This window comes from Eptesicus fuscus, chromosome 13 (assembly GCF_027574615.1).
Source record: "Eptesicus fuscus isolate TK198812 chromosome 13, DD_ASM_mEF_20220401, whole genome shotgun sequence".
In the NCBI taxonomy this organism is placed as follows: Eukaryota; Metazoa; Chordata; class Mammalia; order Chiroptera; family Vespertilionidae; genus Eptesicus; species Eptesicus fuscus.
Window position 1 is genome coordinate 23,690,485 of NC_072485.1, and position 25,523 is coordinate 23,716,007.

The 25,523-nt window shown below is 38.0% G+C and overlaps 2 protein-coding genes and 10 non-coding genes across 15 annotated transcripts in view; 9 read left to right on the top strand and 3 right to left on the bottom strand.

The window, feature by feature from the left end:
* The first annotated feature begins 126 nt into the window (after window positions 1-126).
* On the top strand, window positions 127-10,685 carry TAF1D (TATA-box binding protein associated factor, RNA polymerase I subunit D). Of its 3 annotated transcripts, XM_054725798.1 has the most exons (10): window positions 127-306; window positions 1,895-2,022; window positions 2,310-2,694; window positions 3,881-4,056; window positions 4,371-4,431; window positions 4,774-4,942; window positions 7,422-7,453; window positions 8,470-8,522; window positions 10,178-10,213; window positions 10,458-10,685. In XM_054725798.1, the coding sequence occupies exons 2-6, from the start codon at window positions 1,964-1,966 to the stop codon at window positions 4,924-4,926; spliced, it is 834 nt and encodes a 277-aa protein (XP_054581773.1). In that variant the 5' UTR covers window positions 127-306; window positions 1,895-1,963; the 3' UTR covers window positions 4,927-4,942; window positions 7,422-7,453; window positions 8,470-8,522; window positions 10,178-10,213; window positions 10,458-10,685. The 3 variants fall into 3 exon arrangements, with proteins under 3 accessions (XP_054581773.1, XP_028012774.2, XP_054581772.1); XM_028156973.2 differs by lacking the exons at window positions 8,470-8,522; window positions 10,178-10,213; window positions 10,458-10,685 and adding an exon at window positions 5,954-5,999 and having other exon boundaries at window positions 7,422-7,441; XM_054725797.1 differs by lacking the exons at window positions 7,422-7,453; window positions 8,470-8,522; window positions 10,178-10,213; window positions 10,458-10,685 and adding exons at window positions 5,954-5,999; window positions 7,177-7,217.
* LOC114234356 (small nucleolar RNA SNORA40) lies at window positions 5,685-5,809 on the top strand. The gene has a single exon (XR_003620532.1). It is a non-coding gene; the product is annotated as a small nucleolar RNA SNORA40 (small nucleolar RNA).
* Window positions 6,997-7,127, top strand: LOC114234351 (small nucleolar RNA SNORA18). Its single transcript, XR_003620529.1, has one exon. It is a non-coding gene; the product is annotated as a small nucleolar RNA SNORA18 (small nucleolar RNA).
* LOC114234359 (small nucleolar RNA SNORD5) lies at window positions 7,276-7,347 on the top strand. The gene has a single exon (XR_003620535.1). It is a non-coding gene; the product is annotated as a small nucleolar RNA SNORD5 (small nucleolar RNA).
* On the top strand, window positions 8,264-8,401 carry LOC114234347 (small nucleolar RNA SNORA8). Its single transcript, XR_003620525.2, has one exon. It is a non-coding gene; the product is annotated as a small nucleolar RNA SNORA8 (small nucleolar RNA).
* Window positions 8,656-8,794, top strand: LOC114234349 (small nucleolar RNA SNORA1). The gene has a single exon (XR_003620527.1). It is a non-coding gene; the product is annotated as a small nucleolar RNA SNORA1 (small nucleolar RNA).
* On the top strand, window positions 9,150-9,222 carry LOC114234345 (small nucleolar RNA Z40). The gene has a single exon (XR_003620524.2). It is a non-coding gene; the product is annotated as a small nucleolar RNA Z40 (small nucleolar RNA).
* Window positions 9,844-9,971, top strand: LOC114234350 (small nucleolar RNA SNORA32). Its single transcript, XR_003620528.2, has one exon. It is a non-coding gene; the product is annotated as a small nucleolar RNA SNORA32 (small nucleolar RNA).
* On the top strand, window positions 10,245-10,372 carry LOC114234348 (small nucleolar RNA SNORA25). Its single transcript, XR_003620526.1, has one exon. It is a non-coding gene; the product is annotated as a small nucleolar RNA SNORA25 (small nucleolar RNA).
* The window catches only part of CEP295 (centrosomal protein 295), a 51,890-nt gene continuing 36,932 nt past the window's right edge, over window positions 10,566-25,523 (bottom strand). The window contains exons 17-29 of one of the 2 annotated variants that reach the window (XM_054725800.1): window positions 22,114-22,266; window positions 18,695-18,798; window positions 18,076-18,175; window positions 17,429-17,671; window positions 16,561-16,700; window positions 15,515-15,698; window positions 14,215-14,867; window positions 12,280-12,411; window positions 11,381-11,465; window positions 11,096-11,248; window positions 10,907-11,000; window positions 10,729-10,828; window positions 10,566-10,651 (exon numbers count right to left, since the gene is read on the bottom strand). In XM_054725800.1, coding sequence (XP_054581775.1) covers window positions 10,613-10,651; window positions 10,729-10,828; window positions 10,907-11,000; window positions 11,096-11,248; window positions 11,381-11,465; window positions 12,280-12,411; window positions 14,215-14,867; window positions 15,515-15,698; window positions 16,561-16,700; window positions 17,429-17,671; window positions 18,076-18,175; window positions 18,695-18,798; window positions 22,114-22,266 — 2,180 coding nt within the window. In that variant the 3' untranslated portion in view covers window positions 10,566-10,612. Of the gene's footprint in view, window positions 10,829-10,906; window positions 11,001-11,095; window positions 11,249-11,380; window positions 11,466-12,279; window positions 12,412-14,214; window positions 14,868-15,514; window positions 15,699-16,560; window positions 16,701-17,428; window positions 17,672-18,075; window positions 18,176-18,694; window positions 18,799-22,113; window positions 22,267-25,523 lie in introns of both variants that reach the window. The other variant, XM_054725799.1, reaches the window with a different exon arrangement.
* Window positions 18,255-18,324, bottom strand: LOC114234352 (small nucleolar RNA U2-30). Its single transcript, XR_003620530.1, has one exon. It is a non-coding gene; the product is annotated as a small nucleolar RNA U2-30 (small nucleolar RNA).
* On the bottom strand, window positions 18,489-18,568 carry LOC114234353 (small nucleolar RNA U2-19). Its single transcript, XR_003620531.1, has one exon. It is a non-coding gene; the product is annotated as a small nucleolar RNA U2-19 (small nucleolar RNA).

Genomic DNA, 25,523 nt, shown 5'->3' on the forward strand with positions numbered 1-25,523 from the left:
ACTCGCAATCGCTCCTCCCTCTGCGGCCTCCAGAGCGGCGCTTCGCCTACTCCCGCCTCTCGCGTTCTTTCCGGAGCTAAACTGTTATCGCGAGAGTTTGGCCCCACTATTAACTAGGTCTCGCGGTTGGCTCCGTCTTTTCCTCCGCGCACTTGGCGGACGTCGGCGGTTGTTCCGTGCTACCGCTGCGGTTGGGCCTTTCCTGTGTGCAGGCTTCCCAGGCCTGGGTTGCGGGTGGCGGGTACGCAGCTGAGGCCCTCCCCGAGCCGGCGCTTGGTGGTGCCAGCCGTCTGCGGACTCACACGGGTAAGAAAGAGGACAGTGCCGTCCGGGCCTGGTGGTTGAGGGAGGGGGTGCACCTCTAGCTTTCCCCAGCCCCCCCACCCCCGCGAAGCTCTCGAGGTTCGAGCCGAAGCCGTCAGGCCTGAGGGTGGAGAGACACAAACCACAATTACAGTGGGTGTGATCCAGTGCGTTGGAATTGTAGACGATACAGACAAGGACAAGTGTTCTGGGCTAATAAATGCCAGGTAATGCTTAGGCCAGCTTCTGTGCCTGAGTTTAGGGGTTTCCTGAGATAGTAACCCCAAGGTCAGGTGGTGGTTAGAGAGGCTTTGTTCGCGCCGCGGGGAGTGCACTGTCAGGCCACGTGGCCTCGCCGAATTTTGGAATAAGGGACCCAGAAATGCTTTCTACATAAGTTTCCGAAACAGTGACTTTTGAGTTAACTACACTTTATTCTGAGAATGTCCTAATAACATTTAAGAAAAATGTTAACCTCAGGTATACCACCAGTGCCATTGGACCCAATTTTGTTGAATTTTATTTTTGAGCATTTCATGATATAGTCTGATTTTGCATTCAAACTACAATAAAACCATTTAATTACTATGTGAGTCCATTTGGGAAATCTAAGATAAATGTGACCTTACTGATTGCCCTTTATTTGAAATACCTTTATGTTAAATTTTAAGATAACTTTCATCTTTACTCATTCGTCATTGTCAAGTATGTTAAACACTGAAAAATGCAAAAGTGGAAGAATGATGACATCCTCTGTAAGGGCGAACCACTATTAATTTCTCATCCTTTAATTTTACTTTTTTAAGAGTTGTTTTTACTGATTTCAGAGAGGGGGAGAGGGATAGAAACATCAATGTGCCCTTAACTGGGGATGGAACCGGGACCTCCTGGTTCATAAGTGAGTCACCCTGCCTGGGCTTTATTTTTAATTTTAACTTATTTCCCAAAACTGTAAAATCTTAAAGGAATTTTAAAAAAGGAAGATACAGGACATCAATGTTAGTCCAATCGCCTCATTGAATTTGAGAGAAAATTCAGAACTTTTAAATTACTAACCATAGTAACAAAAAGGTATACCAAGAAAGGTTTCATAGTGATTTTGTTGAATCAGTATGAACGGGAAAAGCCACAAATGAAAATCCCAGACCAGGAGTTTAAAAATGGTGTGATGGACTGAGAGTAAGTTATTTTTCCTGGTATACTGAGGCTTGCTTTGTTCCCATCTGCTTTTGGGCCATTAATTGCACACGACTAAATGACTAATGATAAAATTACATTTTTTCCTGTTGTTGGAAAGACGTTTGATATTTTTTGGGGGAGGATGACATTTTCTAGAATCTTGTTCCACTGGATAGCATTAGAGGCACAACTGAAAATACAACCCATCAATAAAATTTCTAGATTTTAGAATTTTTTATTTGAAATGATTGGTTCCTACAGGAAAATATGAATGGCTTTGTAAATGATTGTGCCTTAATTTACATATAATGACATAATCTGCATCAAATTTTGCATTGCTGGGATACTAGCTGTTTGTGCTGGCACTTGTTCGGGGAAACTAGACATCATAATGTCCTGTATTTTATGTTAGAAATTTGGTGAAAGCAAGGAACAAGTGAGGAATAACAATTTCGAGACAGACTGGAAGAAGATATCAGGAATGGATTCTCCAGACTATATAACAGTATCTGATTCAGCTATGGAAATTGAAAGTCAAAAGTAAGTGCATTTTTTATATCAACGGCAACTGCCAGATTTTCACTAGAAGACAATAGATTTGATGATAATGTTTACTGTACTTGAATTACCAGGAAAGCATAAATCCTTGTAGATAAGGAGTGGTGGTAAAGGTAATTTTCAAGGATTAGGAAAGGATAGAAAAACCTGGTTGACACAAACCTGAGCAGGTTTTCCTGCTTCTGTCCTTGGAAGAAACGTACATTACTGGTAATAAGCATTTAGTCATAGAAAGAGGATACATTAATTTTCCCCTTTTTCCCCCCTAGTGATAGCTCTTCCTCTGGTAGCAGCTTATTTAAAACTCAATGTGTTCCTTCCTCACCTAAACGGAGGCAAAGAAATCCTATTAGGAAATGTGTTCAATCACTTGAAAGTGTTCAAGCAAGAGATTCATCCAGTGACTCATCTATAGAACCAAGACCATTGACTTTAAAAGCTATTTTTGAAAGATTCAAGAAAAAGAAACCAAAGAAACGTAAAAAGAGGAAATATAAGCCAACAGGAAGACCAAAGGGAAGACCAAAAGGAAGGAAAAACAGTAGGTCACAAATAAGTAAGAAACAACTTAAAGTTACAAGACCTCAGTTCCCATTTGTAGAGTCAGAGAATGGAAGAAAACCATTACCTTGGAGAAAAATTTTAACCTTTGAGGTGAGTTAGTGTGTGTGGGTACCCATAGCTAAAGTGCCTGAATTGGTGTATTGGTCGCTTAGAATTTAGATGTACTGGACTTCAAACTTCACTTGGCTACTAGGTGAAATTTTCACAGGTGTATTTAGTGACTAGACCTGTATATGAAGTGCTCCAAGGCTGTTCCTGTAAAATCCCTTGATCTCATCCTGTCAGGTTTTTAACATCCCAAAAACTCAAATGGTTCCCAATTGTAACGTAGGTCAACACCTCCCCCCCCCCCCAAAAAAAAAAAAACCAACAACACACAACACTCCTTTTGTGTTCAGTGATTTTAGTAGGTTTTGTTTTCTCATTGACAGTGAGCATTCAATTTCTGACACAGTAGTATACTACTGTATTTGATTTAATGTTTGCATAATTTTTAATTGCTTGATTTAAATTCTAATTTGAGGGGATTAGTTAACTTTTAAAAAAAAATACATTATTTCAGAGAGGAAAGAAACATCAAATGATGAGAGGGAATCATTGATTGGCTGTCTCCTGCACACTCCCTACTGGAGCTTGCAGCCCAGGCATGTGCCCTGACCAGGAATTGAAACGGCGACCTCCTGGTTCATAGGTCGACGCTCAACCACTGAGCTACGCCAGCCAGGCAGTTAACCTATGTTTTAAGGTGATTATAATAAAGCTTACGTGCACCCTGGATGGCTTGATTTAAGTGGTTAGAGCATTGGCCAGCTCGTACACTGAAGGGTTGCAGGTTTGATTCCTGGGCAAGGGCATGTATTTCAGTTGCAGGCTCTACCTGGTGAGGGCTCGTGCTGGAGGCAACCAATCCATGTGTTTCTCACATAGATGTCCCCCCCCCCCCACACACACACACCCTTATTTAAAAGCAATAGAAAAATAACCTCGGGTGGGGGTTAAGAGATTATCTGCATTTAAGTCTTTAGTAATTCCCAAACAACACAAGATTTGTTCTTGGTTGTACCAACTTGGGTAAGTTTGATAATTTTCTAGGTAGCAGTGAGTTCTTTTTACAGTCAGCATTTGTTGGTATTACGTGAGTTGCATATGGCACAGTAGTTAAATCAAGATCACTGAGAGCTCTTTTGGTAAGGGGGTCCTTGCTGTTTTGGAACACACCTCTGTTGAGGGATGGAGGGAAGTATTTTGTAAGGCTGTGATTTTTTCTCATTTGTAGCAAGCCGTGGCAAGAGGATTTTTCAACTACCTTGAAAAACTGAAGTATGAATACCACCTTAAGGAATCCTTAAATCAGATGAATGTTGGTGAAGATTTAGAAAAAGAAGACCTTGATAGTCGTAGATATAAATACTTGGATGACGATGGATCGATCTCTCCTATTGAAGAGTCAGTGTAAGTTTAATCATGTCAATTTTTTGGTCATAGGTTTTATCAAATGTTTTTTAATGTTAATGCTCATTCATCCTTATGCTTTTAATTTGCTCATACTTTAATAATGATGGTAGCAAAGATACAATAGGCCATTTGGGTTATTACAGTTGAGCTCTATGAGCTTGGCACATGACAGCCAGTTTTGGGTGTTATGCATGACAAGGTAATTTTCCTCCTTGGCTAGTATTGCTATTTATTTTGTGTGTAATAATTATATAATATGCTATTAATTGGGTTATAGAGGATTTAGTCATCTGATATTTTGAATATTGCAGAGAAGAGGATGAGGTTGCTACAAATCTTGAACGTGATGATGAATGTGATATCAAATTGGTGGTAAGTGACATTTTTATTCTATTTCCTTTTGGGAGGGGGTCTCAGATGGTACAGGAAGAATTTTATGCAGTAGTTACTGTTCTGTAGTCCCTGCTTAATTTTGGAAAGGCTTTAATAGTTGGCGCAGGAAATGCAAGAATAAAAATGTTTTTTGGGTAGTTGAGTGTGACATGGACTTTTCAGTACTATTTTTAGGTTTGATACTAGGCTATCAAATGAGAATAAAAGCAAAAGTTAATTGGATTTTTAACATCTTAGATGTTGTCTCCAGAACTCGGTTATGTGTAATTAAGAAAGCAATAAAGTTTTAGCTATTGCTTAATATTGGTATCTTTTATGCAGGAGAATAATTATTTCATAGTAAGTTCTGAATTACCAAAGAAGATGAATGTATATTTAGAGCAAGAACATACTGAAGACGCTGCTTTGTCTAAAAAGAGTATAAAGTCAAAAAAAACATTGGACAGAAGACAGAATGACCTGAAAAGGAGATAGGAATATGAATGTCAAGGTAAAGAGACTATAGAAAAAGAAACTACAGAAAGTAATGAATATATATGCCAGTCCAGTGATAAAACTGCCATGGTGAAAATAAAAAGAACCTCTGAACAAATTTGAGAAAGAAACTGTTAAAGAATAAGAAGTAATTACTAAGAAAAATTGAAGTGAAAATTGTGCATGTACAAAAGACTTGAGGCTTTCATAGCAGAAATAATCTATTGTAAAATAATCAAGTCCTACTGCCTGGCCAGAGTGGCTCAGTTGGTTGTCATCCTGTGCACTGAAGGGTTGCTGGTTTGGTTCCTGTAAGGGCACATGACCTGGGGTGTAGGTTTGATCCCCAGTTGTGTTTAAGAGGCAGCCAATGGATATTTCTCTCCTTTCTCTTAAGTATGTCCTCGGGTGAGGATTAAATAAAAATAAAAATTTTGAAAGGGTCCCACTGTTTTTGCTTATACTTGTTTATGTCGGCCTAAGAGCTTAAAGGTATCATTTGAGCACTGAATCAAAGTATAGGGCTTGTAATCCTAAAAATCAAGTCTTATCACTAATGAATGATAACCAGTCACCCTTCTTAGGATATCTGAAACACTTATTTTTATCCCAGTTTTATTTAGACAAAAGTGATCTTGATAGTACTGATAAGAATTTAATAATTTCCCTTCTTGACAGCCTGGAATATTAACTATCATTTGTCTTTTGTCACCATAAATATTACCGATTATATTGCTAAATATACTGCATTTCACAATAGCACTTGTGTTTGTTTTTGTAATTTGTGGACAAAAACTACATACAGGTGCTAAAAATAAAGCCTCTTTTGCAACCCAGAACTCATTGTTCAGTATGAGTTTTGATACATATAAGAAGGAACATGATACCTAAAACACTGATTCCAGGACTGGACTGTAGGATTAATAATTTAAAAAAGCATAGAATACAAGGGAAATATCAACTATACTGCTTTAGTATTTTAATTTTGCTGTTGATAACACTAACAAAGTTGACTTTTTTTTACTAGGGTTTTGTCTTGAACACAATATCTGGATTTATGTCTTACTCTTTAGGTGAGTTTTTGGGTCAGATTTGTTTAAATGTAGCACATTGTCAGATAATCTAAATCTCCACAGGTTTCATTATTAAAAGAAACTTTGATCTTTTAACTTCTGATTAGGACACGATTTCAGAAAATGAATCTTGGGAATCACGATTATATAGGGATACTGTGCCAGCCTCACTTTACTTGCAGGAAAAGGGTCCCAAAACTGGAAGTTGGGCTATAGAGGTAGATTTAATACTAGAATATTAGAAATGACTACACAGGACACGACTTTATAAGTTTAGATGGTATAAAGTTTTCAAATGGTAAGAACATAAATATAAAGCCACATTAAAACTTCCTGTATTTTTATATTTGATAACAAGTAGCTAAGGAGAAGATATTTCATATAGATCTTCATTTCTGAGGCAAAAATTACGTTAACTTTACTGTGTAATCTGGGAATTGCATAGGTGAAAGATGGCAGTACCAAATTCATAAAAAATCAATACTATAATTTACACATGGATATTTCTCCTTTGGGTTATCTAGAGTAGCTACTTGCCATATTTTTTTGTGGGGGGTGGGGTGGATCAGTATGTACTTCCTGAGCATCGTTATTAGAATTCTTTGATCAATTTTATGGGATCATTTTAAGTTTATTACAAATTTGAAGATGTTTGACTATTTTTATAATTTTGTTTTGAGTTCAAATGGTTGGAGATTAGTTCTCATTGTCTTCCTATAGAGACTTAGGTTTGCTTATGCCTTTTAACCTTTTGCACTCAGATGTTGAGTGTGACTCGACACGGTTAGCATCAGTAGCAGCTTGTATGTCGAATTGTATTAAATGTATCAATAATTTGAAATATAAAAAAATCCAAATAAGTTTGTATGAAAAGAAACTCCAGTTTTTTATTCTACTGCTGCGCTTTGTAAAATCTGGAGTATTTAAAAAATTAAATCCCGAGTAGAATAAAGGAATCGAGAAAAAAGCGAGTGCAAAGGGTTAAAATGGGTAAATGATTGAGGTCTATCCCGATGGGTCTTTTTCTGTAGACTTACGTCGTTGGAAACGCCTCATAGAATAAGTATGTTGCTTCCTTTATTCACAGAACTATTTGTTAGATCTGTGGGAAGGAGTTACAAGACAGCTGCTAAAACTGCAGCAGACTTAATAATCTTTCTAATTTCTTTAATCTTAGGTATTTTTTTATATCCTGAAGATCTGTACTATTCTAGGGAGTGATAGCTTAGGTAAGTTTTAACTGGTGACAGTGTGACAACCTTAGGGTACCATTGCAGTTCAAATGATGAATTTAACTGTTCAACTGCTGAATGATACAGACATGAACTAAAACATAATTCTGACAGCTGAATATAGCACTGTATAAGTTTTAGTTTTTAATCACACATTTGTCAATCTTGTTATTTGATGTTTTATCTGTAGGAGTGAAGATTTGCACTTACTCATGGTTAGCGGTAAGTGGAACACTTAATTTCTTTTCCTTTATTAAGGACTCAAAGTTGTGAAAAAATGCAATTTGTGAGTAGAGTAAGTCCTCCCTTAACACTATCAATAGGTTCTGAGACTAAGTGAAATGATGTATAAGGAAGCCAGTTTGACAATAGGCTAAATGATGAGAGAAGTACCTATGGCATCTCAACTTGATAAGGACGCCTTGAACAAAAGGATGTTAATTCGAGGACTGCTGTACTGCATTCCATTACTGTTGTGACTAATAGTTGTTTAGGTATAAAGCAGAATTGCCAATATCTTGGTGAAAGTATTTGCCATAATTGTATTTATATACAAAATTGGGGGGGAGATGAAGAGACTGCATGTGTAGGGATACCAAATGAAAATGTCCCCTCCCTTTTTGCACCCTTTTATTAAATGGACAGTTCCATATGGTTCATCTTAGTAATATAATACAGACTTGGATATGTTAAAATAGCAAAGGAATTCCACCTAATAACAGTTTGAATAGTGGTAACCTTTATTTCTACTGCAGAGGATAAAGAGAATAGTGACTTAGGTTTATAGTTTATTGCATTAATATGGTTGCCTCATTGAAATGACAATTAAAAATTCGCTTTTTAAAACTTCTTTATTGTTGAAAGTATTATAGATGCTCTCCCTCTCCCCCTCACCAGCCCAAGCCTTCATACTATTGTCTGTGTCTATCGGGTATGCACATAAGTTGTCAGCTGGTTAACATGCTTCTGGATCTGTCAATGAGATTTAATCAACAGATACTTAAAACAGAAGTGTTTATAGTTAAGTCATAATGCACTGCATGGTATCTGCATTCAGTAGTTTATTCCTGCTGGGTGTTCAAAGGACAGTGCAATATAAATTCAGTATCTGGCATCGTTGGTTTTCTTGGCTTTGTGCATGTTAAACCTGGTATTTTTATTGAGACATTCTTATATTTCTTACTGTTCAGTTAGACATAAGTAATCTTCAGTAGGAACTAATACTTGTCTTTTTCTAGGGTGTCTGAAATGAAAAAAAACAGGCAGATCCATCTGCTCAGACCCTAACCATGTAAGCCTTTCTATTTCTGTTGCTTCTAGGGTTTTCTTTCCTTTATCGATAGCAAGTGTCAGCAGGAACTTCTTCTATACAGATGTCAAAGCCTTTTGCATAGTGTACATATAAGCTTGAGAAAAACTTTTAAAGCCTCATTCTATATGAAAATGGGCATTGTTTTTGTGTACTGTGTCCAGAAATTTGTTAATGTGGCTACATTGAGACACAGGTTATGCTTCCATCACAGTAATTTTATTACAGTGGTGACAATGAGACCTGTAACATTTTTTGCTAGGCTCAATGAGTAGAGTAATAAGACTTCAATTTCAGAAACAATTAAGGAATAGTATATCTTACATCACCTGCTAAAATAACAATGTTTTTCTTAATATTTTAACTTCTAGGGCCCTAAAGTAAATTGCTTGAGGAAATTAGTTCCCAACGATTATAGGTAAGATTTTAACTTTCCTTCAAACTCCCTTTTAGTTTACAGGAGACTTAAAGCTCCTTTTAAAACTTCAGTATTAATGTCCTTGCATTTATTTACTTACTACAGTAGCCCATCCTGGTGGCTTATTACTCCCACAAAAGAAGATTGGACATTAAAGAGGCCGACCACTATGTTTGTACCGTTCACCAGCATGATGTTATGATGATGGGCAAAATGTTCAACTGCTCTGAATGAGCTGAATGAAAAATAGCCATCTGAACATCTATCTACATAATATGTATTTTAAAACATGAAAGCTCTAAGATAAACACAAACATTTCCTATGAGAGTTTTATGAATGGAAATGGATTAACCATTTGCACTCGGTTGCTTTTTTCTCGATTCCTTTATTCTACTTGGGATTTAATTTTTTAAATACCCCAGATTTTACAAAGCGTGGCAGTAGAATAAAAAACTGGAGTTTCTTTTCATACAAACTTTTTATTTGGATTTTTTTACATTTCAAATTGAATCAGAGTATAAAAAGAGCTGCTACCGATGCTAACCGTGTCGAGTCACACTTGACATCCGAGTGCAAAAGGTTGTCTTATTTTAAAAATAGATTTGTTCCCAATATTTAATTTGATTGAAAAGATGCTTATTCCAATTATTTTCAGTTTCAAGCCTGGAACTTTCAATATATGCTAGTTGGGAACTGGTTGTCAGGATACTTTGGACCCTAATGAAATGTATTTTGAAAAATTCAGTCAATATTAACATTAAAATCTTTCTCCATAGGTGCAGAGTTTTTGAAGCATGTCCATATTCAAGTGTAGATCAAAGAAGCTCAACTAAAAGAATTGTGGCAAGTTATTTGTCTTTATCTTATCCCACACCAAAGTATAACGGTCATTACCAAGGCTTTTAGAATGCAGTTTCTCATTTGCCGTGGACATGACCACAAAACATTTCCCCAAAAGGTTTTTTTTTTTTGCTATGTTGATAGCATAGCATTCAGCCTACTGGGAACATTTTACTAACCTTAATTTACATTGCCAGATCACTGTCCATTATAAATCTAACACAAGCTATAGGAGGTTTTTGTAATAGCCGTTGGTAATCAGTGAGATTTGATGATAGCCATCTTAGATGTCTGGGGCCTTGATGTCCTTTGTCTAGCTAATCCTTCTCAGTTACCATACAGCTTGTGATCATGATAATCTCTATTCCTGTTATATAGGACAGACTGAAATGACATCAGGATTGAGCATAAAAGGTATGTATACGTTAGAAAAATATTAATTTATAGGTCATTTCAAAGAGAGCTTATGGGACTAAAACCAGGAGCTCTTAACGCTGTGACCTAAAATTGAAGTTCTCCATAGGATGTAATAGACACTCAATAGTGTCTATTTTGTCCTGAAGAGATATATGATTTAGCTACTCATATCAGTGATTGGTGAGGTGGGAAAGTAAATAAATTTTCCAAGTTTAACCACTGCCTACTCTTCTTTTTTTAGGGAGTAAGATGATTAAGACGCAAACTCAGGAGGAACTAAGGCAGTGGAAGAACTAAGAACATCTGAAATTCCTTAAATAAATAAAAGTTTATTAACTTTAAATAATTGTGCCTATGTTACAAATAATAAAAGCCCTATATACTTTTTGTAGAAAGTCAGCATGTATTTTTGGCTCGAAGTTTCTCTAGTGTTTTCTGTGGAGGGAATAAAAGTAAAATTTAGTTTCAATTGTGTACCTTTGACATGAAAAACCACTTTGCACCTTACTCACCTTATGAAATTCTTTTGCTCTAGCTCTGTTTTGGGCATAAGCTTCTTGTTTTGCTTTCTCTTCCTTTTGCCGTTTTACTTCAGCTAACTGATTGTGTAACCTGTAAGAAATTTATGTGGAATTAAAGACAAAAATGTGAACATTATTAATATAAAAGTACGCACACACATATATATACCTTAGAGTCCTTTGGTGCTTGAGGGCCTGTGCAGTCTTTCTATCTTTGGGAAGTGACACTCTAACTTTACTTTTTAGGCCACTCACAGGTGAACCTGAGCAGAGAACAAGTAATATGAGCCAGGTTCAAGTAATTTGATAAGCCAGATTCCCTTTCTGAAACTGATACCAAATGTTTTTGGGAACTTACCTATAGAAAGTGTTGCCTTAACTACTTGGTTTTCATGTATTTTATTCCTTATTTCTTTCTGTCTCTGGCAGGATCTCTCTATAAATGATTTTTTTCTCATTGCAAATGCTTCTTGTAAGCTTCCTGGTGCAGGTGTAAACTTTGAGAGGGTTTCTGGTAGAAAAAAAAAAAGTTGAAGCTATTTTCACCTCATTGAGCAACATGCAAGCTTGGAACTTCAACTTGAGTAGGGAACTCCCACTAGCCCTTGGGTTCACTGACCCATTTCAGATGTTGAAGGCATACCTGCAGATATTGCAGCTGTTTCCTCCACAGAATGGTCTTGTGCAGAGTTTTCTGTTTCTGGTACAAGAGGCAGAAATTCACTCTCCTAATTGCAAGAAAGTCACAGATGAAATCTTAAGTATAGCAAAGTTTAGCTAAACCCTGTTCAGCTTTAGGATTGCATTTTTCTGGCTAGGGAAAGTCTTGATTTGGCCTGGCCAGCTGTACTAGAGAATAATGACTAGCTTTCCCCCCAAGCCAAGCCTCCTTTCCCATCCTACTCTAAAGTTTCCCTCTGATTACCTGTCAATCAGACTTAGGCATCATTCCACAAAAACACTTGCATATAATCAATTAACCTGGAGCCCTTACTAAATTAGAATTCATTATGAGCCAGGCAAACAAATGGTTTGCTTGTGGTGGAAAAAAGGAACGGAAATGTGGATTTAATAGTAGAATAGCACTTTTTATATCCATTTCAGTTCTAGACTAGATTTCCTTATCTTGCTGCCTCAGCTTTGGAACAATTCAACCCAAGCCTGAGTGAAATCTGGAGCATCAGAAATACATGTATTTAGGAGCATTTGAGGTCTTTGCTGTCTCGTCACCAGTTTCGGCATGAATTTGTAAAAAAACATTTAGGACTATTACACGATAAAATGTTTTTCAAGGGGGTGGTGGTGATAGGCTTTTGCATTTTCTGTCAACTGTCAGTTTCTGCTCTGAGCACAATAAGCCGCCTGTTCACTAGCTTATTGCACTTGCAGAAAACCACAATATGGAGAAGAGAATTAGTTTGCAGGTAATTCTAATGGAAAAAAGAATGGACTTGTGGAAAGAAAAGTGAAATAAACCAGTAGCCTTTTATGTTTCCCAATTCTTGGCTATGGGTTGCTGTATCAAGTGTATTTGACATTTACCTGAAAACTTTTTGCCTCATCCTTTTCTTCTATGGATAAGTTTGCAAAATCCATTTCGGTAATACTGATGTCACTGGTGCTTACTAACGTAAGTTCTGGTTCTTCCATTATACCATGGCCAGACTCTGTCTCCTGTGCAGTAAAATTAAAAAAACCAAGAAAACCATGTCCAAAAGTAATGGCCTTAAACCTTCAATATGTGAAAATGTACATTCTGGAGGAAGAACCACAACAAAGTAGCAGTGCACCCCTACTTTTAGAAATACTGGAGGACTCTGGGATGGTTGAAATAATGTGATAATTGAAAATATCTTCTGCAAGGATTACACACCCAAAGGATCACAGGCCTAGCCAGATGAGTACAGGTTAACGGCGAACCAGAGGGTACAGCTTGTCTAAAGGTAGTAGCACTAATGGGTTGAAGCCAAATGTAGGCCACTGCTGCCAAATATACCATCCTTTAAAAACTAAACAATTTACAAAGAAAATTCAAAAGCCAAATTATGTCTGGTGTAGATGTTGACAAGCAATACTATATTCAGGTAATGAGTTGAAACAAAATAGATTATTTCAGCAATTTTCAACTGGTGCACTGGCTAGTCAGGCACTGACCTCTTTGCTCTTACAGATTGTCAAATAAGAAAATGACAACAGCCAATGCACAAGCCATCTGGTGTGAAGGAATCTAAATCATACCAATTTTTTTGATCAGATCCACAAAAATAAATTTTTTGGTGTGCCTTAGAGTTTCAGTAATTATGTGTGCCATGAGATGGAAAAGGTTGAAAAATCACTGGATTGACTCAATGCAGTGCAATGGGGTCAAACACTGAAAGTGCTGAAGTCTGGGCTGGTCAACATTCCTCAGCGAAGCTGAGAAGGGATATGAGGAAAATCTTTAGTAAAATTCAGAGATCTCCAAATTTGGAGATTTCTGATGGATTACAAAATTGGTTATCTCAGTATATTAACAAGTAGCTTTGTTGTTTCTCTTGAAATTTGTTTCAAAAGTCCCCCTGGGCCGAAACCGGTTTGGCTCAGTGGATAGAGCGTCGGCCTGCGGACTGAAGGGTCCCGGGTTCGATTCCGGTCAAGGGCATGTACCTTGGTTGCGGGCACATCCCCAGTAGGGGGTGTGCAGGAGGCAGCTGATCGATGTTTCTCTCTCATCGATGTTTCTAACTCTCTATCCCTCTCTCTTCCTCTCTGTAAGAAATCAATAAAATATATATTAAAAAAAAAAAAAAAAAAAAAAGTCCCCCTGGGTTTGGACTTCTATGCTGTTTAATTTTTTTTGTTGAATATTATTTTGTCCTTTTCTGCCTTTGACTGAATTAAAATTATTTTCTATGTTTTCATATTTTAATTGCTGGTTTGGAAACTTTTATTTTTACTCTTTTAATAATTACTCTTAAATTATAACATGCATACTTAAATATATTATGTATATACATATATATATATACACACACACATCTTATCTAATAAAAGAAACATGCAAATTGACCTTACCTCTGCTATGCCCACCAGCCCCACCCACCAGCCAATCAGGAGTGAGTATGCAAATTAACCCAACCAAGATGGTGGTTAATTTGCATATCCAGGTGCAGAGTGAGGACTGAAGACAGCTTAGAAGGAAGCCAAGTGCTGCAGAAGGGAGCGAAGCTGTGGAGAGGCAAGCAAGCAAGCGAGGTGGTGGAGAAGGGAGGGAAGAATACGGGAAGGGGGAGAGGGGAGGGAAGCAGGCAGGGCGGCGGAGACCGCTGCAGGAAGCCCTTTTGCAGGAATCTTCCTGCAACGGGCCTCTAGTATATATATATATGTGTGTGCATTTTTTGGCCAGTATCTTAAAAAAAAAATTAAAACACAAATATTCCTTTAAAAATATTGGAAAAGCATTCTAAATGCTATTTATGCAATGCAGAATTCACTTACCCAGACTGGAATAGAGCTCTGTAGTGGAAATGATCCAGAAGTGAAAAACAGCTCTGATTGTGATGGCTGAGATCGGTTTGGTATGATTTTTGGAATTTCTGCTTTAATAGAGTTCTCAAAATATTTTTCATTCTGAATAGTATGTGGTATCTGAACTGAAGTTCCCATCTCCACTGTTCTTACACATAATTGTGAGTCAATTTCCTGTACATGGAGATTTACACTTAAAACTCCACAGGTTTCATTTTTATTCTCTTCAGCGAGTCCTTGCCTGTGTAACACTTTATCAACCCCTCTTTCTGATAGTTCTTCAAAGCCCAGTCCTTCTCTTTGGCCTTCTAATTGGTCTTTCATTGAGCACTCACTAGTGGTAGAACCACATGGAGTACTATGCGGTATATTTAACTGATGAAATACATTAGCCTCAGCAGATGAACTGAAGACTGAACTTTTCAAATTTCCTACAGAGAGCTGGAAATGAACATTTTCCCCCTTATTTTGTAATACTTCAGTCGGTTCAGAGGAGTACTGATTTTCCATGCCTTGGGAAGAATCTCTTGCTTCAATGCTAAAAATACTTGGTAGATCAGCATGCTGGCTCCCCTCCTGTGAAGAAAACTCTGGCAGAAGCTGTTGAAAAGATTGTTCAGATCCTGCAATTGAGTTTAACAGGTCAGTTAATCATTGTATGTTATAAAATTTGGGTAGAGATACAGTCCCTAATACTTTACATAAATTGCAAAGGTTAGTTCCTATAATTTTAGGGAAGTTGGTATATATAAACATGAATAGAAAGCTAAAGGGTGGTCACAGTGACTTTCAAATAACTCTACTGCTCATATCACCATGTATTTTCAATTTTAATATTATTTTTAAAAAATATGACTATTCAACACAATGAGATTTTTCCCTCATAAAAGAACCAAATATTGTTCTCTCTTTTTTTTAAGAACCAAATATTGATTTTGTTAAAACAGAAAGTTATATCATGTGTATTTATATGTACATAAAGTTTGTGCAAAAAGTTTTGGAGGATAAGCTGTTGATTAAGTGTTGAGGAGGGAAGTTGAGCAAGAACTTTTTTATTTTACCAAGTCCACTACTCTGAAAACTGCCAAGTAAGCATACATAACCTCTGTTATTTAAACGAATACACCAAGAAAAAACACTGGGGGCAGAGGTGCAAACAGGAATGGAGAAAAACCAAGAATTGTTAGGCACAATTTCCAAGAAAAATGGCTGCAAACAATCAAGAAAAATATATTGGGTTTTAAACTTTTTGTAGCTGAATCATACATACCCTCAATAATACTTTCTGTGCCAAAACTCAGAGCTGCAGCACGAGTCTGGTTGGGGTCAGGTGGCTGGCTCGGGCGTGTGTTAAGAGGAGAAGGCAGGCTGGTCCTCCTCAGTGCTGTAAAGGAAGCTGTTCTTCTGGGAGACAGAGTTGCATGGTGGCTTTCACCTGACGCCTCTGAGCTCTGCTGGAAAACAGTAGGGAAATGCTAAAGTGTTGATTATGTATTACAAGTTGAGTCAGTAATCATGTTCCTTTGATATTACTCTTCCTTATTGCCAATTGACTATCACACTAATAATTTGCTTATTCAAACCTACTTCTTCCATTTTAGTCAATATGAAAAAGACTTTTAAAAAGAGATTATCTAGAAAACAAATTACAAATGAACCAGATTGAGTTTATAACATGATGAGATCATTTTCTTTTTTAAAAAAATATGTCTTTATTGATATTAGAGAGGAAGAAACATCGATGAGAGAGAAGCATTAACTGCCTGCCTCCTACATACCCCCTACTTGGGTCTGAGCCTGCAACTGGGGCATGTGCCCTGAAGGAGAATTGAACCGGCCACCTCTCGGTGCATGGGATGACGCTCAGCCATCCACACCAGCCAGAGCTGACATCATTTTCTGATAGGCAGGAATTATGTATAGCAGCCCAGGATGTCAGGATGTGGAAGTAGAAAGACTGTGGTTTGAGTCTTAACCCCTTTACTGGGTAGGAAGAGACTTTAAAATTCGCAAAATTGTATTTACCTGAACTGTTTAATTAAGGCTGAATTACAATTCTAATGCAGTTTTTTTTCAATCTTGGTTCCACATTAGAGTCACTTTGGGAGCTTTAAAAGAAATCCTGATATCTGAGTACTCCTAGAGATTCTGATTTAACTGGTCTGGGGTGCAATCTGGGCACTGGGATTCTTAAAAGCTTTCCACATGATTCTCATTCGCAACCAAGATTAACAACCACTGTTCTGTTCTAAAGGAAGAAAATTTGACAAACTGTTCTTGGCAATTCAATGAAATGAAGCATCCACTTTAAAATACCTGGTAAAAGTCTCTGCTCTCTTGAGAAATCCCGGAGGATAATGATGACAAATCAAAATCTGGCTGTGGTTCCAAGGGTTTAAACAGCTGACGATGAAAACTTGGAAAAATGTATTCCAATTCAGGAAAGTCAAGATCAACTGTTGGAATTTTGAGGAGGAAAAAAAAAAAAAAGATGAATTTCTTTTTCAAATAAAGCCAAGAAAAGTAGTACTAAGAACATATTTATAAAAACTTATTTTTAGGTAAACCCCATTCAACAAAATTCCATTTTTTTCATTACCAACAGTTGTTTTCAAATTAGGTCCTCTATTACTTACAGTGCATAAAAAATGATCAAAATCTTTCACAAATATGTCTCCATTTCTACGAGGCCCAAAATTTTATGAGGTTAATTAGGTGTAAGAGGCCATTGAGATCACTGCTTTGCTATAAGCTTTGTTATTCTGACGTAGCTCATTTCAGGTCAATGATTAAAAACAGAAAATCTGAGTGTTACCAGACATTGTACTTTATGTACATTATTCCATTTCATCTCCAATACCCCTCTATCTTGCCCATGGTCTCACAGTTAGTAAAATGGTCAAACTAGGAGTCGAATCCATGCTGCTTGACTTCTGAATTCTTGTTCTCAATACCGACAACACATACTGCCCTCAAGCTGTTACAGCTAACTTTTCAACGGTGGAGGATGATCTGCTGAGCTCTTGTTCTTCTGTGAGTCTAACTGGTTCCAAGTCCCTGCTCTCACTAAAAGCCCTCAACACTGTCCATGGCATGACTGTGCTGCAGCAGGCCATAAAAACTGAAAGGGATAAAAAGCTAAAAGTTACACTTTATATAAAAGCACGTGTTCAAGATAATTTACCCCACAAGTCTGTTTTTTCAGTCATCAAATTTGTTTCATTTATGTACTTGTCTATCGTCTGCTGAATGTGTGCTTGACCAGGTATAAATTTTTCTGCTGCAGGGGACAGAGGTTTAAGAACATCCCAAGAGTTTTTATTAATAACTTGTGATGGAGGAACTGTAGAACTTAAAATAGCTGCTGCTGCTTCTTTGCCAGTGGTAGATCCTTGTTCCCCATGGTCCACATGCTCTGAAAACAACTCTAATAATTGAGATTAATGACAATATTTAATGGCTAGTTACTTACTTAGAGACAAATTTTGGTGAGAGGTATAGCAACATTGATAAGGAACCAGTGCAATCAAGAAATTTGCTGAGATAGCTTCCCACTGAGTGGGAAAATGTGACCATTAGTGGATACTTCTCAAAGTACTGGTGGGGATCCACAGAGCATCCTCAAGGATCTGCATGCCTGTGACTTCCAATTATGTTCAGAATATCATACTATCCAATATTCTATCAGACATAAAAACTTTACTTTTGTAATTAAAAAAAAAAAAATCCCTCTCAGCACAATGTGAAAAGCAATGCTTCCTCTCACCATTGTACTACAACTAAACTGGTGCTGGTCTTTCAATTTATTTACAGACATTTTGACATTATTACCTGGATCTGTAAAGCTCAAATCTGTGTTTTCATTACTTAAGCTTCCAGTTGAAATAGTTATTGAAGATAATGGTTCATGATAAATCTCTTGTGTTTCAGCCTAAAAATAAGGGGAACATTAGACCACAATGTAAGAAGTAAAAATCTAGAAAAACCCAAACATCAGCAATTATCAATTCTGAGCTCAGATCAAGTAGAGAAACCTTCATAATTTCGAAGTTCAGTAGTCAAACCTTGTCATCATTGCTCAGACCTGACCAGCCTTTCATACATACATGTCCCACCCCCCAAATCTCACTCAACCATCTGCAAGTCCTCAGTTATCCACTGTCACCTTTACACACACACACACACACACACACACACACACACACACACGAACTTATTGTTTTAAACTACTTTATACTTTTGCTTCTCAGAACTATAGAGATCATGCATCAGGTAGACTGAAAGGTCTTCTGATGCTCAGATTTGGCTATTTTCATCACTGATCCACTTCAGTAGGAGCAGATCTCAGAGAACAGACTCTTTAGTATTTCACAACTTCTGTGAACTAAACAAAAGAGAATATAAAGCCAAACAGCTCTAACAATGTAGTGCACACTAAGACATTACCAACCTTATTAACTGGCCTCACAGCTGCACTCAGATATGTACGTTCTTCTTTGTCCACAGCATAACTTAATACTGCCTGATTCTCAACCACAGCCTCTTTGACCTTGACTGAAAAGGGGGTGAGTGGGGAGGGAGGAAGATTTGGATTATGACAAATCAAATTCTTAGCTCCAGAGAGCATAATTTCCTGCTTTCCTAAAAAATGTTTTTTCATCTTTTGCTTCGTATCTTAGACTAAAAAAACTAAAAGGGGGGAAAAATTTCATTTTATTATTCAAACATTTTTTAAAAAATATATTTTATTGATTTTTTACAGAGAGGAAGAGAGAGGGATAGAGAGTTAGAAACATCGATCAGCTGCCTCTTGCACACCCCCTACTGGGGATGTGCCCGCAACCAAGGTACATGCCCTTGACCGGAATCGAACCTGGGACCCTTGAGTCCGCAGGCCAACGCTCTATCCACTGAGCCAAACTGGTTTCGGCTATTATTCAAACATTTACTAGTCAGCACAATATACTTTTTCCCCCTGGAAAACTGTAGTTGCCATGGTTTTTCTATGAATAAAACCCTTTTGAAGAGAGCCCTATAACATACGAAGAAGATTCCCCAAGAAGAGAGATAAGTGAACAGGGTAGCATTTGAATAGTGATAAGAAGTGAAAAATAAAAATTGGGTCAGGGGCACATGTTAGGGTTGCGGGCTCGGTCCCTGGTGTGGGGGGTGCAGGAGGCAGCCTATCGATGGTTCTCAATCATCATTGATGTTTCTATCACTCTCTCTCTCTCTCTCCCTTCCTCTCTCTCTGTAATCAATAAAAACTTTTTTAAAAAATTGGAGAAAGGAGCAAGATCAGTTATTTAAGACATTGAAGAATTCAATGAACAGGTCCCTGAAATTATTTGGTTTGGAAATGGTTCACTGGGAGTAGGGACCCCTTAGAAGGTCCCTAAAAAGGGGATGAAAGCAAAGCCTTAAACAGAGCACTCTTCCATGCTATGAGGAAGGCAACATTTCTTGTTTTCCTTCAGAAGCAAAACACCATTTCCTGCCTTCCTACAAAAGCAATGGGTACAGAGCTTGAAGTTAGCAATACCACCTACAAAGCTATTAAGAAAGGTTAGGTGATGAGGAACTGAATACAGTGGTAGGGAGGGAATGGAGATGTAACAAAACTAAGACCCTCCCTTCTAAGATAGAAACAATAGAAATCTGGGGATGCATATGAGAAGGAGAAAGGCAGCCAAGAGCCAGGAACTGATCTGACACTATCTATCAGCTAGACCCAGGTGTTCTGTTACACATAACAATTCCACAGAACACCCAATATCAGAAAAGGCCACTCTGTGACCATGATGGATCAAGACAAAAATCAGACCACCCACTCTCATCTCTGAACAGAGACAAAATCATGAATCTAGTCCAGACCACAAATATTACCAAGCATCTCATCCTGGCTAATAAGCGAGACTACTGCTTCTTTACCAGTTACAGCTTTTAATTAGCTTCATCCCATTATTCCTACTTCCTGAATAAGAATTTTTTAGGTACCCCAAAATAGAATTACCCTGCTCCCTGATAACATCCAATACTAATAAACGGGGGCCCATTTCATTGAATCTTTCACAAAATCACCTAATAGAAGTCCAAGTCTTACACTAAGTCCTTTTATTTACTGATTTAAAAGGAGAAACATTGATTTGTTGGTTCCACTTATTTACGCATTCATTGGTTGATTCTTGTATATGTGCCCTGACCAAGGATCGAACCCACAAACCTTGATGTATTGGGAGACAACTGAGCTACCCAATCAGGGCCCAGTAAGTCCTTTCAAATACCCTCTTTTTGAGACATCTCATTGTTCCCTGTAGTGGCCTTCTACCTTTGATTATAACAATTCAAAACCGCAGCTTTGTTCAACCACAGGTGTGTTCATGGTAGTCTTTGGCCAGCGGGCATCAATAGGTAGAATAAAAAGGAAATACAAGTCTCCTTTAGCTAAATCTAAAATAATGACGTAATAGTTTTACTTTATGCGTCAAAAACTGTATGTAATTTTAAAAAATATATATTTTATTGATTTTAGAGAGGAAGGGAGAGGGAGAGATAGAAACATCAATGATGAGAGAATCATTGATTGGCTGCTTCCTGCACGCCCCCTACTGGGGACTGAGCCCGCAACCCAGGCATGTGCCCTTGGCTGGTGTCGAACCTGGGACCCTTCAGTCAGCTGGCCAACGCTCTATCCATTGAGCCAAACCAGCTAGGGCAAAAACTGTATGTAATTTATTGGAAATTATATCCTCTGCAGTTATTTCAATCTCCAATTTAAAAAAACACAGGCTAAAGTCAATTTTTCTATAAATCCTCAAAAAGAAAAGGTCTCTCATCTCATTCTACTATAGATAAAACTAGGAGAATTACTCAAGTATATGTGACAGCTAAAATAAAAAGAAATCTGGTTGCTTCAGAACTAATAAAGCATTACTAGAACTATGCTTTGTATGGTTAGTAAGCATAATATACATGTAAAACAGCTTGTTACCTACCTACATAAATACAAAAGTGAGAAACTTAACACTGGTTGTCTTTGGGTGGCAGAATTATGTTATTTAATGTTTTTTTTTTTTCTTGTAACCCTTTTTACTTTCCATATATTTAAAAGTAAAACAAGCCGAAACCGGTTTGGCTCGGTGGAGAGGGGTCCCAGGTTCGATTCCGGTCAGGGGCATGTACGTTGGTTGTGGGCACATCCCCGGTAGGGGGTGTGCAGGAGGCAGCTGGTCGATGTTTCTCTCTCATTGATGTTTCTAGCTCTCTATCCCTCTCCCTTCCTCTCTGTAAAAAATCAATAAAATAAAAAAATAAGTAAATAAATAAAAGTAAAACAAAACAGCTCATGTAGAAAGCCACATATAGAATTTTTGAAAGATAATATTTAATAGTATTAACTGTGAATTGTTATGAAAAGGGTTAAACACAAAATTTTTACAGGTTGCCAACTATAAAAATCTCATAGCTTCAAATACTTCCTACTAGCATTTATTTAGTGAAACAACTGAAAAGCAAAATTAATTATTCTTTAAATACACTTCACTTCTCTCATTCAATTTTTTCTCTACAGAATACATGCTTATTTAAAAAAAAATCTATAGGTGAACATATAAAATAGAAAGTAAAATCCAGTCTCCAAAAATAGTAAACCTGTACCAACATTTTGATGATTATCATCAGATATTTTTCAATGCATGAACACAGATTTCCCCCGTCATTTAACACTACACAGAATCGAATAGTATGGGTGCACCATAATGATTCTAATCCCAAAGAGTCATTGAATTATTTACCATTTTTCATTACAAATAACACTACAATAAATATCTTGTGCACAGCAATTCCACTTTCAATTTCTTTATCTCTCACCTGTTTCATTAGAGTTGTCACCACAGATGTTCTCTTGGGCAATCGGGTGAGGATGAGCAAATGGATCACAGTCCAATGGAGTCCCAAGAAAACTTTGTTCTCGACTTATAGAGACCCTTAGGGGGTCTCTGTCTTGATAAAAATCTAGATTACCTAGTAGGGAAAAAAATGGACTCATTAGACTTCTGCTTAAGTTTCTAGCATGAGCAAAACTAAAATGGCAATTTATATTATGGGGCAAAAATCTAAACTCAATGAGTTGACCTATATAGCAACAAAATAACAACTACTATCCGGCCAATGTGGTTCAGTGATTGAGAGTTGAGGAGGTCATGGTTCAATTCCCAGTCAGGGCACATGACTGGGTTGTGTGCAGGAGGCAGGTAATCCATGATTCTCTCTCATCATTGATGTTTCTATCTCTCTCCTTCCCCCTTTCCTCTCTTTGAAATAAAAAAAAAAAATATTTTAAAAAAATTAAAAAACAACAAACTACTTATCTTTCACAAAGGCCTTTAGATGATTTTATTTCAATTATTATTATTATTTTTGGTATAGCAAAGGTGGAAATTTATTGAAGAAGTACAGACTCCTACATGGGGAAGGGGAAAGAACCTCACAGAACAAATTCCCATGTGGGGAGGGGGAAAGAGTCCCCTATTTTACTTTAATTTTACTGAGTTTTTAATGAAACACCTATTTAAAACCAGATAATCCTTCAGTACTGAATCACAGGAAAAATGCCTGGAGACTTCATTAACCCTTCAACATTTCACATAATACTGGTTTGGCAGTGATGAACTCCTTTAGCTTTTTCTTATCTGTGAAGCTCTTTATCAGACCTTCAATTCTGAATGACAACTTTGCTGGGTAATCTTGGTTGTAGGTTCTTGCTATTCATCACTTTGAGTATTTCTTGCCACTCCCATCTGCCCTGCATAGTTTCTGTTGAGAAATCAGCTGACAGTCGTATGGGTGCTCCCTTGTAGGTAACTGTTTTTCTCTTGCTGCTTTTAATATTCTCTATTTTAAAAATATATTTTTATTGATTTTTTACAGAGAGGAAGGGAGAGGGATACAGAATTAGAAACATCGATGAGAGAGAAACATCGATCAGCTGCCTCCTGCACACCCCCCACTGGGGATGTGCCCGCAACCAAGGTACACGCCCTTGACTGGAATCGAACCTGGGACCCTTCAGTCCACAGGCCGATGCTCTATCCACTGAGCCAAACCAGTCAGAGCTCTCTTTGTCTTTTGCTCTTGGCATTTTAATTATGATGTGTCTTGGTGTGGTCCTCTTTGGATTCCTTTTGTTTGGGGTTCTCTGTGCTTACTGGACTTGTAAGTCTATTTCTTTCACCAGGTAGGGGAAGTTTTCTGTCATTATTTCTTCAAATAGGTTTTCAATATCTTGCTCTCTCTCTTCTTCTGGCACCTCCACAATTCGGATATTGGTATGCTTGAAGTTGTCCCAGAGGCTCCTTACACTATATTCATATTTTTGGATTCTTTTTTCTTTTTGTTTTTCTGGTTGGGTGTTTTTTGCTTCTTCATATTTCAAATCCTTGACTTGATTCTTGCGATCCTCTAGTCTGCTGTTGGATCTCTGTATATTATTTTTTATTTCAGTCAGTGTATGCTTAATTTCTAGTTGGTCCTTTTTCATATCCTCGAGGGTCTCGCTAAATTTATTGGTAGTTTCTAGAAAATTCTTGGAAAACCTTATAACCGTGGTTTTGAACTCTATATCCAGTCGTTTGCTTTCCTCTGTTTCTTTCATTTGTGACCTGGTTCTTTGTCTCCGCATTTTGGCTGCTTCCCTGTGTTGATAGAGTGGCTCTGTGTGCTAGGTGTCCTATAGAGCCAAGTGGCTCAACTTCCGCAGTTACCTGAGGTGGACACTCTTGGTGCACCCTTTTGTGGGTTGTGTGCACAGTCTTGTTGTAGTTAAGCCTTGATTATTGTTGGTACCACTGGGAGGAATTGGCCTCCAGGCCAATTGGCTGTGAGAATCAGCTATGTCTACGATGGGAGAACTTCTGTGCTGGAGACACCCTTATGGGGCAAGACTTGCTTCAGTGGGGCTTTGGTGCTCACTGAGTCTGCTCCCTGAGTGTGCCCCTTATGGATCTGAGGAGTTGTAATCTGGATGGTCCCACTCTGACCCCTGGGTACACTGGCTCTTGGATCTCCAAGGAGGTGCTAATTTAGCCTCTGCCTAAGGCCACCCAGCAGGAGCTATGGAGAGATCTGCAGATTCCTCTTTGTTTGGGGTTTGGAGGTGCCCAGATGAGGCCCAGCTGTGAAGCAATGTAAGCTGCTGTGGGGCCTTGGACCTTCTTTTGGAAGTTCTGGGTCTCTCTGACCCAGCTGCAGTTTGTTAGGTAATTTTAGATTGCAAAGGGACACACCATTCATATGCAAAAGCCTCTGCACACAGCTTACATGGGGCGGGGGTCTCAGGGAATCCATAGGGCGGAGCAAACAGCAATGGCTGATCCTCAGCCCTGCCTTAAGAGGCCCTCGGGTCTCAGTGTCCCGCAGTAATCGCTGCAAGCACCTCTGAGAGAAAGCCGCCCTCGAGTTCTGCCCAATGCCAGACAGTCCAGTTTCTCCCCATATGAGTCTGGGTCCCCAGAGTCTCACCCAGAACTGGAGTTCAGAGCAGTCAGGAGCTTGTGTCTCTCTCCGGATTGAAAAAGACAACCGCATCCTCAGTTACCAGCCCTTTCCGAGCACATGCACGCCTCCATACCTCTGCACTTTACTTCCGAACCTCCTTTGAGTCTCAATGTGTTTTTCTCTTTCCTTCTAGTTGTAGAATTTCCACTCAGCCAACCTTCTTGTGGTTCTGGATGATGTCCATTTTGTCTTTTAGTTGTAGTTTTGAAGTGGTTGTGCGAGGCAGCAATTTCAGGTGTTTACCTATGCTGCCATCTTGGTTTCTATCCTCATTCCTGTTCCCTTACTCTTGATTGGAGCTTAGGCTCACAGTCTTTATCAATTGGCTAATTTAAAGGAAGGAATGACCTTTGCCATTTCAAAATGGCAGCACCCCAAGTTTCAACTAAAAGGTGTTCCACAAACAGAAAGAGATGTGACCTCAAATTATATCAGAGGTATTTAATAAAATATTAGTGTGGGAAGAGAGTCAACAGAAGTTTTAAGCAAATGAAAAAAGGGAGACAATTTACTATAGGAAAAGTTTTACAAACGAAATATAATCATAGCATACTAATAGTTTCAGCAGTGAAAAATATACATCATGTGTTAATTTAGCTTAAATTTTTCTAAAATCCCCTGCCAACTATAGAGGTAAATGCAAGAAACACTTTAAAGTGACTGCCTCTGGTGAATAGATTAGGGGCAAGGGTATGTAGGGCAGGAAGGAATGCTGTTTTCATGTA